Source organism: Schistocerca gregaria, chromosome X (genome assembly GCF_023897955.1).
Source record: "Schistocerca gregaria isolate iqSchGreg1 chromosome X, iqSchGreg1.2, whole genome shotgun sequence".
In the NCBI taxonomy this organism is placed as follows: domain Eukaryota; kingdom Metazoa; phylum Arthropoda; class Insecta; order Orthoptera; family Acrididae; genus Schistocerca; species Schistocerca gregaria.
The window spans coordinates 520,170,695-520,185,520 of record NC_064931.1 but is presented as its reverse complement, the minus strand read 5'-3'; the positions used below and the strand labels follow the sequence as shown (position 1 = coordinate 520,185,520).

The 14,826-nt window shown below is 39.2% G+C and overlaps 1 protein-coding gene across 2 annotated transcripts in view; it reads left to right on the top strand.

Annotated features, from left to right (window-relative positions):
* The first annotated feature begins 4,232 nt into the window (after window positions 1-4,232).
* Window positions 4,233-14,826, top strand: part of LOC126297514 (protein capicua homolog) — a 329,900-nt gene continuing 319,306 nt past the window's right edge. The window contains exons 1-3 of one of the 2 annotated variants that reach the window (XM_049988400.1): window positions 4,233-5,403; window positions 7,647-7,949; window positions 8,081-9,542. In XM_049988400.1, the coding sequence (XP_049844357.1) occupies window positions 7,728-7,949; window positions 8,081-9,542 (1,684 nt within the window). In that variant the 5' untranslated portion in view covers window positions 4,233-5,403; window positions 7,647-7,727. The remainder of the gene's footprint in view (window positions 5,404-7,646; window positions 7,950-8,080; window positions 9,543-14,826) is intronic. The other variant, XM_049988401.1, reaches the window with a different exon arrangement.

The window sequence follows — 14,826 nt, the reverse complement described above, 5'->3', positions numbered from 1 at the left end:
CACACACCAGTTGTCAACAGCAAAGAAAAACAAGTGTTACATCAAATAACTACGTATCATAAATCCTGCATGTGGTAGGTACCTACAGGCACATACAAGTGAAACACTCTTCTGTGAATACCTGTACATATGCAAATGATTAGAATCCCAAAACTACATAGTGTCCTATTTAGACTTTAGGCATATCAAATTACTGTTAGCTTTTAAAATGAATATATGATCACAGAACAGGTGTGTTGAGAAAGTAAATCATTCAACACTTCTCGATTTTTTGTGATACGTATATCAGGAGAAAGAAAACTGCAGTTCTCGGGTTGGAGATTGGAATGTCAGATCCCTTAATCGTGCAGGTAGGTTAGAAAATTTAAAATGTGAAATGGATAAGTTAAAGTTAGATATAGTGGGAATTAGCGAAGTTCGGTGACAGGAGGAACAATACTTTTGGCCAGGTGAATACAGGGTTATAAATACAAAATCAAATGGGGGTAATGCAAGAGTAGCTTTAATAATGAATAAAAAATAGGAGTATGGGTAAGCTACTAGAAACAGCATAGTGAACGTCTTACTGTGGCCACGATTGACATGAAGCCCACGCCTACTATAGTAGTACAAGTTCATATGGCAACTAGATCAGCAGATGATGAAGAAATTGAAGAAATGTATGATGAGATAAAAGAAATTATTCAGATAGTGAAGGGAGACAAAAATTTAGTAGTCATGGGTGACTAGAATTCGATAGTAGGAAAAGGAAGAGGAGGAAACATAGTAGGTGAATATGGATTGGGAGTAAGAAATGAAAGAGGAAGTCGCCTGGTAGAAAATTTGCACAGAGCATAACTTAGTCATAGCTAAGACTTGGTTCAAGAATCATAAAAGAAGGTTATATACATGGAAGAAGCCTGGAGATACTAGAAGGTATGAGATAGATTATATAATGACAAGACAGAGTTTTAGGAACCAGATTTTAAATTGTAAGACATTTCCAGGGGCAGACGTGGACTCTGACTACAATCTATTCGTTGTAAACTGTAGATTAAAACTGAAGAAACTGCAAAAAGGTGGGAATTTGAGGAGATGGGACCTGGATAAACTAAAAGAACCAGAGGTTGCACTGAGTTTCAGGGAGAGCATAAGGGAACAATTGACAAGAATGGGGGATATAAATACAGTAGAAGAAGAATTGGTAGCTTTGAGGGATGAAATAGTGAAGGCAGCAGAGGATCAAGTAGGTAAAAAGACGAGGACTAGTAGACATCCTTGGGTAACAGAAGAAAAATTGAATTTAAATGATGAACGCAGAAAATATAAAAATGCAGTAAATGAAGCAGGCAAAAAGGAATACAAACGTCTCAAAAATGAGATCGACAGGAAGTGCAAATTGGCTAAGCAGGAATGGCTAGAGGACAAATGTAAGGATGTAGAGGCTTATCTCACTAGGGGTAAGATAGATACTAAAATGAGATTTTCACTCTGTGCGCTGATATGAAACTTACTGGCAGATTGGAACTATGTGCTGGACCGAGACTCGAACTCTGGACATTTGCCTTTTGCGGACAAATGCTCTACCAACTGAGGTACCCAAGCACGACTCACGCCCCGTCATCACAGCTTTACTTCTGCCAGTACCTCGTCTCCTACCTTCCAAACTTAACAGAAGCTCCTTTCTTTGAGGAGTGCTAGTTTTCCAAGGTTTGCAGGAGAGCTTCTGTTAAGTTTGGAAGGTAGGAGACGAGGTACTGGCAAAAGTAAAGCTGTGATGACGTGGCGTGAGTCATGCTTAGGTAGCTCAGTTGGTAGAACACTTGCCTGCGAAAGGCAAAGGTCTCGAGTTCGAGTCTCGGTCCGACACACAGATTTAATCTGCCAGGAAGTTTCAAGATAGATACTGCCTACAGGAAAATTAAAGAGACCTGTGGAGAAAAGAGAACCACTTGTATGAATATCAAGAGCTCAGATGGAAACCCATTTCTAAGCAAAGAAGGGAAAGCAGAAAAGTAGAAGGAGTATATAGAGGTATCTATACAAGTGCAATGTACTGGGATGCAATATTATGGAAACGGAAGACGATGTAGGTGAAGATGAAATGCGAGATATTATACTGCATGAAGAGTTGGACAGAGCACTGAAAGACCTAAGTCGAAACAAGGCCCCTGGAGTAGACAATATTCCATTAGAACTACTGACAGCCTTGGGAGAGCCAGTCCTGACAAAACTCTACCATCTGGTGAGAAAAATGTATGAGACAGGCGAAATACCCTCAGACTTCAAGAAGAATATAATAATTCCAATCCCAAAGAAAGCAGGTGTTGACAGATGTGTAAATTACCGAACTATCAGTTTAATAAGCCACGGATGAAAAAAAATACTAACTCGAATTCTTTACAGACGAATGGAAAAACTGGTAGAAGCTGGCCTCGGGGAAGATCAGTTTGTATTCCGTAGAAATATTGGAACACGTGAGGCAATACTGACCTTACGACTTATCTTAGAAGCCAGATTAATAAATGGCAAACCTACATATCTAGCATTTGTAGACTTAGAAAAAGCTTTTGACAATGTTGACTGGAATACTCTCTTTCAAATTCTAAAGGTGGCAGGGGTAAAATACAGGGAGCGAAAGGCTATTTACAATTTATACAGAAACCAGATGGCAGTTATAAGAGTCGAGGGGCATGAAAGGGAAGCAGTGGTTGGGAAGGGAGTGAGACAGGGTTGTAGCCTACCCCCGATGGTATTCAATCTGTATATTGAGCAAACAGTGAAGGAAACAAAATAAAAATTCGGAGTAGGTATTAATATCCATGGAGAAGAAATAAAAACTTTAAGGTTCGCCGATGACATTGTAATTCTGTCAGAGACAGCAAAGGATTTGGAAGAGCAGTTGAATGGAATGGACAGTGTCTTGAAAGGAGGGTATAAGATGAACATCAACAAAAGTAAAATGAGGATAATGGAATGTAGTCGAATTAAGTTGAGTGATGCTGAGGGAATTAGATTAGGAAATGAGACACTTAAAGCAGTAAAGGAGCTTTACTATTTGGAGAGCAAAATAACTGATGATGGTCGAAGTAGAGAGGATATAAAATGTAGACTGGCAATGGCAAGGAAAGCGTTTCTGAAGAAGAGAAATTTGTTAACATCTAGTATAGATTCAAGTGTCAGGAAGTAATTTCTGAAAGTATTTGTATTGAGTGTAGCCATGTATGGAAGTGAAATATAGATGATAAATAGTTTGGACAAGAAGAGAAGAGAAGCTTTCAGAATGTGGTGCTACAGAAGAATGCTGAAGATTAGATGGGTAAATCACATAACTAATGAGGAGGTACTGAATAGAATTGGGGAGAAGAGGAGTTTTTGGCACATCTTGACTAGAAGAAGGGATCAGTAGGTAGGACATGTTCTGAGGCATCAAGGGATCACCAGTTTAGTATTGGAGGGCAGTGTGGAAGGAGACCACTAGATAAATACACTAAGCAGATTCAGAAGGATGTAGGCTGCAGTACGTACTGGGAGATGAAGCAGCTTGCACAGGATAGAGTGGCATGGAGAGCCGCATCAAAGCAGTCTCAGGACTGAAGACCACAACAACAACAACGTATATTTTATATTTTCAAAAACCATTTATAATGAAGCAAATCAACATATGTTTTATACAGAAACATTAACTTGGAATCGATGAGTTAATGTTGCTTTTCCAAATGTTTTGTGGGAGCAGGATAATTTGTTGGCACTGCATTTTCCTTAAGGCGAACTGTTGAAAGCAACGTTCACTCAATGTCCTTTTCTTGAAAATGCTGAGAACATATTGTGCTCTATTTAGATGCTCACCAGTTCTTACTCGTCACGACATTCTCCCACAGAGTTTCCTGGACTCCATCTTTGGAAATTACACATGTTACGAGAGAAACATTCGCAATGGGACAATAAAGATGTGGCACTTATTTGTTCTCGGTAAAATGGAAAAATAACAAACTAGCGAGACAACTTGCACATGAAGTCTCATTCGTCTTGAATCGGTACGATGGTGCAACGAGGCACTAATGAGAACTCCATTATAGCTCAACATACTTCCAAAAAGTAGAGTCAACAGCGATAGATAGTCACACCAAGATGGCTATCCACTGAATTTGTTGGCTTCACCGTTGTGACTTTGAGGGCCTCTCATTTTATTAATGCCAGTATGCATGATAGTGTGCAAGTTGGGCGTTTCCAGATGTAAAATGGCTTTCACGAGAGGTGGTGTGGGATGCACATGTAAGAAATGCATGCCTGTGGAAACCTATCTTACTGGCCGTTTTCATTGTAAACATGCTTTCCAGAAATCATGCAAGCCATTGTTTAATCACTACAATTCTGTCTGCAGTCGTGGAATTGAAGCATGAGTGTGTTTTATAATCTGAGGATGGATGATGACTATCAAAACTGGTCAGTTCGTGAGAAATTACTGTGATTGTGCTGGTGAATAAATCATTCTCGAATTAGTCAATCATTTTACGTCCCCATCTCTTTTGGAATATCTTTCTGTCCAATTCCTGAGTGTGTCAACCGAAGCAGACGTGCCTGAAGCTATCGTATGTGTACGATTTGATGGTTGTTAAACATGCGCATTTCCGCCCTTCAGAGGATCGATGGAAACAACTTTTCAGCACAACTTTTGATGAATATCGATATTTGAACTGATATGAACTTTCGATTGAAAGTACGAATCGATTCCTTAATTTCTCAATTACAATTAGGCTGTTCATTAACAAACTTTGCGACGTTTTAGAACTTTCGGCTCTGTAAATATTGGAATATTTTAGAATGTATGTTGGGAATCATTGAAATATAGTGAAAGAATCTTTCTGTTGTTTAACGATCAGGGAATTTGTGTATGTTTGCCAATAGGTTTTGTGTAGTTGGTGCTGATGTTCGGAAATGATGGTGGTCTGTCAGGTGTGCTATACGAAGCGTAATGAATGTACTGCAGCATGCTCCTAGCAACAGTTAACTAAGCCTCAGCAACTTAGAATCGCTTCCACCACTTGTCAGTAACAAATCAGAAATATGGCACGTGACTATCTGTCAGCCAATGATATTTTGTTTTAGCTGGTTACAGTCACAACCATTTTAGGGTTACGGTGCGTCGTTCTGTGTATATGATATGGGTTTGTTGTCAACTGATTTTTAAACAAGAGTAGATGTTGACCACTCGTATGAAAATCTGAAATTTTGTTCCGGAACCACTCAAAATTTTTCGACTGTCAACTGTGTTTGAGTGTGCAGTTCGTTATCATTATCGTTTCGGTGTGACTGAATGATTCGCAGTGATTGTAAATACAGGAATCATGGTTTCAAAATAATCGCAATGTGTGCACTACAGTTATTATACCGGAATTTTCCAGAAGAAGCAGTATTAACGAGGTAAGTAGGAAGCAATAGAAAAAAATGTTTTTTTATAATTGTTTTTTTACACTTTCCCTGTGCAACTCATTTTCCTATAAAATATTGAGATCATTCCTTGTTAGTGTGAGAAAAGTGCTTGATGGTTTTTGGTAATAAGACATGCAAATTGTTTTTGACATTTCTTGTCTTCTTTCATGCTTACCAACATAGCTATGAATAGTTTGGCATAATGTTGTCTGTGTAATGTAAAGATTTACGCTATTAGCAATATTTATGGCACAGTTATTTGATCGAAGAAAAAAAAATACATTGAGTGGTGTGTATTTCATGTTTCATTAAATACACACATCTCAAGTAGAATGTTATCACATTTTGTGTTACAGATCACTATACAAAGATTAATCACCAACCTTTCTGTGTGGCGTAAGGAAACATAAAACTATTTGTTAATGCAGGGTTATCATTTATTGTAGCCGAGTGAACCCAATTCACGTTTAGCTTCTGGCACGTGTGACTCTGACATTGAGGTCTGGGGTTGAAGCTCTGCACTGCTGTCTTATTAAATATTTTAATTTTAGGTGAATGCACTATGACCACTCATTTCACACAATTGTAGACACTATATTTTAGTTCTGATCATGTGTTGCTCATTATTTCTTCATGGAAATGTGGCCAGGAGTTCATAAGTGCAAGTGTTATGAGAAACAATGTGCCATTCGTGTGAACAGATGCTTCCAAACCTAGCTAGGTCCCTTACATTGGTCATATACATTGTTTCCTCCATACATCTCTAGATAAGAGATTCTTATGTATACCATGTCAGGAAATCAAAATATAAAGTACTTGCAGAGGTTCGACAAAAATGTGGAAACACCTAAGACACAACACATTACCATGCCTAATATGTAGGAAAACTGTTGGCTTTCAGAACAGCTTTCAGTCATGTCTGAACTGATAAATCCTGATCATGTTTGGTTTTAAAATGGAATTTTATACTGTTCTTCCTTAAAGGGGGGGGGGGGGGGCGGGGAGTTCGGGTAAGTATTGTTTAGTTGGACAACAATTGTGCATCCTCTTCTGCAGAGTACATCTCAAAGGCTCAATAATATTGACATCTGGTGACAGCAATGGCCAGGGGAGATGCAACAATTCATCTTTGTGTTCACAAAACCACGTGTGGATTGTGTGAGCTGTATGAACAGAGGCCCTGTTACCTTGGAACACAGTGTCATCTCTGGGAACAAACATTGACCATGGGATGGACCCGATCAACGAAAATGGTCAAATGATATTAGACAGTAATATGACTTTGCAGAGTAAAATGGGGCCCATGGAATACCACAATATTGTTGCCCCCATCATCAGCAAACCCGTTCCATGTTTCTCTCTTTGGATGTGAACTCTGACAATATAGTGAAAGAAGACTGATCCAATCAAATGACTTTCTTCTGTTGCTCCGTAGTCCAGGTATTATAGCCTCATCGCCATGTATTCCTGTTGTAGGCATTTGTACAGTGATGAGTGGTTTTGGAATTCCAGTGTGCTCTTCAACTCCCAAATTCTGGAGCACTCTTTGTGTTGTTTTGGTGCAACATTCAGTTCTGCAGTATCATTGCAGCCTTCGTCCTCTTATTTTTGTCACAACCCTGTCAGTGACCGTGTGTCATGATCACTTGATATACACTTTAGGCCATGTTATGACAGCGGATGATATCTTTTTGCCTTTCCTGTAGCCTAAGCGGCACAACTTTTGTTATGGTGCCTCTTGAAACACCAAACACTTCAGCTAACTTGCTGATTTGTCCAGTTTTGAATTCACCTAGTTTTGATGTAACACACAACTACACAGAATAATGTTCTGGCCATGACTTGCAATTTCAGTGTATTTAGGACATTACATGGGTGATCTTTGTGGCCAAATACAACCTTCAGGACATCCTTATTGAAATTATCTTACGTGATACAAGATCAAACTTGTTACATTTGTTAGTTAAAGTCTGAGCTGTATGCTTTCCATTTAAATTTGGATAGCCATGATGTTAATTACATTTAATAATTTGGATAGAATATGTCAAGGGGAGTTATATTATAGCCCTGTGTGACACTATTGTGCCTCTTAATATTAACTTAACACTTACTAATGACATTACAAGTGTGTTGATTGTGTTTCTGGAGATACGGCTATGATTTATTTTCAAAAGAAGTTGCACACACGACAGTACTTTTAGGGATCTTAGATTGTTTTATTGATGTTGTTGCAGAATGTGTATCAAACATGCTGTAGTATGATGCATGAGGCTGCAGGGACTTGAAGAAGTCTTTGGGTTTGCCTCAGTACGACCATGCATCGGCGTGCAGAGGGGCGGGCCCAGAGACGTACTGAAAGGAACATAAGGAATGTGAGTGGAAGAAGGAAATTTCACAAAGACAAAACACTAACCGAGGATATTGATCAGTCATCATCAACACCTCTGATCCCTGCAGCCCAGCATCCATTGCAAGAGTTAAATAACAAGACTGTTATTGAAGTTCATCAAAGTAATGGAATAGGTTTTAGACCTGTGGTAAGATAATTTTCATCATCTGCTTTAACAAATACCAGTTCAGTTTTTGCTGTTCAGATTATGGTATGTAGGGTTGTATTTTGCCATTATTTTTGAAATAATTACTGATAATTATTCTGTGTTTGTTACAGACCTCATGCACGACAGAAGAAAATATTGTAAGTGGTAATATTTGTCTTACATCATCTTATGGCTCAGCAGACTCTGGAATGCATGAGAAGTGTGATATGTCAGAACGATCTTGCGTATTAGATGGTTATGGAGGAGGAAGAGAAGATGCTACAGTTGGACTTGAAACAGGATCCTCAGGAAGACAAGTACACAGCAGTCTCACAAACAGCAATAATGACTACAAGCCTAAAACGAGTGTCACAAAGGAGAGCACATCACATTTCAGCGCAAGAAAACTTCCAAAAAAACGTAAATTTGATCCATCGGAATTGGAGGAACTAGAGAAGAATTCTGTCGAAAATCACACGAACAATCCAAATACTAGTGTCACAATTAGTGACAGTTCTTCACCAAATTCGTCTCAGAGTGTTGTCGTAATGCCTCCACAATCAACAGCTGTAGATTACTCAAAGCAGTCCTGTGGACTTCATGCTGTGCAACAGACCAATCATATACAGAGACATATGCTTCCCGTTAACTCCATGGTAGATATTGTAGTCGAGGACCGAAGTGTGGCTCAGCAGAATGCAGAAACTATAAGCCTTCATCATTCTGATTCAGGAAATGACACATTATCAGGGTTGCCGTTAGATGGAACATTGCTTCCAATGTGTACCAGGAAACATTCTCAAGTCCCTAATAGTCGTCCTGAAATTGATCTAGGTGAGTGGAGAGATCACAGGGTGTTAGCAAAACGAGACAAGGTGTACTTGCCGGGCGTTATAAGGAAAGCTGTCGGAACAGGTGAAGTGTGGGTAGAATTTGATGGCTTTGATGGTGATACTGCAGTTTTTACTGATGTGTTAGGATCTGGAAAGTATGACGTAATAGGAGATGCGAGCCCTTCCGTTGGCCAGGTGACTTTAGGGGCTAGAGTGTGTGTAAGGATTGCAGCACCGACAGCAGACCACCAGACTCTTTCGCCAGTGTTTTCTGAAGGTGTTGTGTACAAAATATTAACAAATCCAGTGCAGTTTGTTGTGAAACTCACAGGGACTGGATCTCAGAATGAAGAACATTTGGTGAAGAGAGCTGATCTCCGTCTTCTCTTGCCACCTTGGTGGGACGAACTGGAAAGCTTAGAAGATTCACATTCCACCTTGCCACTGAGTACTGGTAGCTGTCATAGTTTTTCCAGTGCAAATGGACAATTGCAACATTCATCTGTAGTTCGAGCAGCACCTCCCCAACAGTTGCCTCTTCTTCAGCATGTTGTCCCGCCAGGAGCAGAGAGTGGTGGATATTACAGAAGTGCTGCAACATCTCCTTTACACAGTTTAACAACCCCTGTTAGTGTTAACTCGGCGAGCACTGCACTTTCCAATGGCAGTACAGACGATCTTCGTAGGCGGCAGCTAGAAGATTTTGGTGAAAGTGATGACGACTTAAGGAAAGAAGATATAATGTTTCCATCGGATGCAGGTTAGTGAGAGATATAAATATGATGTTTGCGTTAAGCATTGATGATTCAATCTAAAGATTGTTGTAGACTGTATTTCTGAGATTCAATCAATCTCTTTCTAAACATTTTATTGAGATTAATGATAATCTATTCCTAATTTAGCTAAGGTACATTTTAGATTATGTGAAAAATAGCTGTATGTTCTAACTTGTTCTTAGTCATGTGTTAGCAGATATGGATACTTGCTATTTCCCGTGAAAAAGTGCTATAGAACAGTGTTACTGAAGTGTGCTTTGCATTATTCTAACAAGTTGAGTGCTAAAATTGATTTAGAATTACGTAGAGTGGAAGTTGGCGAGAACTTGAATTTTTCATTTTCTCCTTTATTTATATTGTAGGTTTTACATGTTGCATAATATCTGTGTATTACTGCAGGATTTCAGTTAACTTGGACCACTGGTTTAATAACGTACGGAAAGTACTGGTCGAAAATTGTGAATTATTTAGGAATAAAGGAGACAACACACCGAAAGGCAGAAGCGCTGCGTCGTCAGCGCGCGCGCGCGCGCTCGCGCACACACACACACACACACACACACACACACACACACACACACACACACACACCTTCCTATACTGTGCTTCGTTGATAGAGATTTTTTTTTGTGTGTGTGTGTGTGTGTGTGTGTGTGTGTGTGTGTGTGTGTGTGTGTGTGTGTGTGTGTTTTGTACAACTAGGGAAAGGAACTGCATTCCAAAGGCTAGCCAAGCTCTGTACCTTTTGTTTGTGTGCATATTGATGATTCAGTGCTTCTGCCTTTTGGTAAGTCGTCTCCTTTATTCCTCAAAAATTTGTAATTAGACCATTGGCTTACTTCAGAAAGACAGAATAGTTTAGTTATGTGATGCTAATGTAGTTACTTTGAGCCATATAAGTGAAAGAGTATGGAATCATGTATTGATTTAAGTTAAATCAGCTAGCCCTCTCAACCTAAGTGATCAAACATTGCACACATTTTTTGTGTGTATAAAGTTCATCCTGATTCCATGCTAGTGAATATTTTTTTTCCAAATCTGTTCCCTGGAGTGCAAATACCCTCAAAAAATTGGTGTTTGTTGGAACAGTCAAATACATAATACGGCAATTTTACATTATGCTAAATATTTTCTGCAAGGGATTACAGAAGCATCCGATTCCACCCGTCTGGTTTGACCCATGGTGTCACCAATATGGCGGAAATGGCCATTCTCAACGTCTCCAATATGACACCTATGACGTCATTACATAAACATGACAACAAACATGAAATTACATATATAGAACCAACAAACTCATCTCCCTCCAAAAATATGATCAAAGTAATGGGACCAGTGCAGGAAATTGGGGGTTTTTGGGTGGGGACAAACAAAATATAAACACATACACACACACACACACCACGATCCCAAACTGCAAAAAAAGACGACATAAAATCACCACAAAATTCCCAAATTACGCTACACTTTTCGACAGGAATCAATCACTTCCCTTCACCTACATAGCTCAACCCCAATTGCCGATGCCTCTTCTTCTACGTGATTAGGCCCAGTGGATCGCTTGCTTCTACAAGATTCCTCCTCCACTGTATTCTGTCCATTGCTGCTATCCGCTATCCGTCCACATCTATTGATGCTTGGTTTAAATCTTCATGGATGCCATCCCTCTAACGCTTCTTGGGTCTCCCTGGCGTCTCTTTCCTGTAGGTGTGAAATCCAGGAGCTTCCAAGGCCATCTGTTATCTTCCATCCGGGCCACATGGCCGGCCCACTGCATTCATTTGGCTTTGACAGTTCCTGCTATGTTGGGCTGCTGGTATTCCTCAAGCTTTTGGTTGTATCTGATCCTCCATTCCTCCGTGTCTGCATCCGGAACCGGACCAAAGATCTTCTGAGGCATTGTCGATACCACAAAATAAAAACCAACTACCCCAAAAATTATAATCAAGCCGCACCTATCAATACCAAAAACCAACACTGGAGGGGGGGGGGGGGAATTGGAAAGGATGCTTCCCTTGACATATGTAGGGCAACAGCAGCTCACGATACCAAAAGACACATAGACATGGGAATCGAACACTCCCCTTGACCTGTATAGGTAAACAACAGCTCACGATACCAAAATACATAGAGCTACGACAACAAATTGGAAACAGTCACTTCCGATGATCTATATGACTCAAATACCCGTAAGATACATAAATTAACCCCAAGTGTCGATATCAAAACATTAACCACCAACAGATTCAGTAAATAACACCACATAACCCCAACTAACGCCCCCCCCCCCCCCTCCCGCATACACACACACACACACACACACACACACACACACACACACACACACACTCTAAACAAACCTCACATATTCTGCTTGCGTACGCCGCATTTCACTATCTCCACACAGACACCCAAATGAACCCAATACACTACATAACACACGTACCATAGACACGCCACCAGAGGACCCCCACCAACCGCAACAAAATGATATCTACAAACACAGCACACTCATAAACTAAACTTTGCACCATCATGACATAACACGCAACACACTTACGACATGGGTCAAAGCCGACGGGTGGGATCGGGTGCCTCTGTTGACCCTTCTGCAATTGCCTCTGAGAACAAAGTACTAAGATTTGACATAGAGAAGGGCTTCACAGTAAACGCTCTCTACTAGCAAATGGTGAGCGCAAGCCTATGTGCCTTTCTGTTGAGACTTGTGAAAATGAGGAAATTGATACTGAGGGTAATGCTAGGTGAAATCTAGGCTGTCTTTGTATCCCCTGTCACATTGCAGATCAGTTCCATCAAGCTGCGTATTGAATACTGTAACTTTTTCATGTTTCTATTAAGTTGCGCTATGAATCCTGATTTATTTTCCAATGTGGCTGATGCTCTGTCTGTAGATGCACAAATTAATAAATTCCATATCAAACATACATTTACGACACTTCATTCACTGCTGTTAAGAGTGCTACATCCAGCAGTTTCTGTGTGATATCTACACGTTCATAGAGTGCTAAAGAATGTGCAACAAATTATTTACAAATATTTTGCTACCTGGCTTTGAACTTTGTCTCCGTAAGCTGTGTGGGATGCATGATTGTCATGTTTTAAAATGGCACTATATGAAACCATTCTACCTTAAGATGACAAATGTTCAGCTGCAGCTATCAAACATTCTTTAATTAAATCACCGTCCGTGTAAGGGCACAAGGATTTTGCTAAAAATAGTGCAGTTTTGTAGCTCATCGAAATGTCACATTCGCATGATTTTTCTTCCTCCTCTAAGGGAGCTTCATTTTATGTTTTAAAGCCACTTACATACACTCTGGTTGTTCACAGTGTTCATTTCCATATTCTTTGACACAGGAAGAAGTGTTGTATCTGTGTAAACTGAACTTCGTGAAAACATTCAGTTTTATAATACACTAAACAATTTGTGTAACCATCATTTTTGTGTAAAAACATAAGATTCTTTACACTGAAGATTTTGCTGTTCGGAAGTCCTGCTGTTAAAACTATTTCCCTCATACCCACCCACTGTTCTGCTCGTAAGACTGTGATCAGGCACAAGTGCTCATACTCAAAATCACAGATTTGTTAAGCCCTGGCCTAGAGCAAACAAAATAATTGTTTTGTTCACAAAATATTTCATACTAATGCACCTATTGAAGTTTGCTGGTGGTATTAGAAATAATTGTGGCATTGATTGATGATGATGATGATGATGATGATAAATATGGGATGATGCTGCTGAGGATTCTAATGCAGTTGATAAGAACAAAAGATGACAAAAGTAGTCATCAAACACCAAAAGAATTGTACCACTGACATGAGTTACTTTACTGTGAATCTCATATATTTATACAACAATGTTTAAACATTATTGGGTCCAGTCACTGCACATAGCATACTTTCTCTGTTAGACTTGCTTATAGAAATTAGCCTAAATTCCACCACCAGGTTTTATGTCTCCCTATGTTTCTTCATCCTTTTGGTTTGTTTATATATAACATTTTTGGTAATCTGCCATTCTCCTTATTTATATTTCTTTGTATTTTTCTGTAATTGGCCACAGATCTGTATAGTTTTACAACATCTGTTCTTCCCGTGTTATTTTGATTGTTGTTTTATCTCATATTTGACTGTTAAAATGCTTCATTACTTTGTAATGTGTGCCCTGCTGCATGTATGTATCTGTTTCTAAATTGGAGATTTACAGGGTGTACAAGGAGGAATGATCAACATTCAGGGATATGTCATAGTCATTTGAAGCAAAAAGTCTAGTAATCATGGCCTCTAATGTATATGTGGAGAGCTATGAGCACTGTGAAACAAATCTCTTCTACTGGAAGCTCTTTGCTTTGCATATTTTGGGAAGAGGTAATATGGTCAAAAAGAAGAAAAAATTATCTGGTAAACATGGGCTCTAAAATACAGACCTCAAGAGCTATGAGCATTTGTTCAGTAGATGGGATGTTTTTCACACAGGAAAAATAAGTAGTGCTTATAGACGCATGTTTGCTGGAGGTTTTTTTCTCTTCTTTTGGTCCATACTACCATCTTTCAAATTGTGGAAAGCAAATTCCATGCTGTAGAAGAGGTCTGTTTCATAACATCGAAGATGTAGAAGAGCCATAGCTCTCAGTCTGCATTTTAGAGCCCATATGAACATTGGCCATTCCTCCTGGGACACCCTTGTATGTGTGCAAGCTTTTATATTGATGTTTTCTGGTATCTTGTTTAGCCTTATTTGATAGTCTTCTATATAATTCTTATCTCTCAGGTGCTTTGATTGCTTCATTTCACATATTTATTTATGTATTTTTTACAGCATTCTGAATGCTGCACAACTGTTATTTCAAGTTAGTTTTTAAATTTTCTTTTATTCTTCAATTCCTGTTCATTCACATTGACTGGTTTAACTCAACTTTACATTTCTGTTATTAGCTTCTGATATGGGTCTTGATTGTATGATAGGTCTTGTACAAAATACCATTTGAACACACCATTTTGATGGTTTATTTCTGATGTTACAAAGTTGTAGTCATTGTATGTGTAAATTCTAAACACTCTCTTTTCTCTGGACAGGGTTTCTATTCGTTGGGTTGGCTAAGTAGTAGTCTCTGATGATTGTGGACGAAATGCTGCCTATGTCACTTCACATATTTATTTTTGTCTGTATAAGAGTTGGTAATTCTCAGCCAATTATTTGCCACAAAAACCACTCAATATCCTTACATTCATTTTTATCACAAC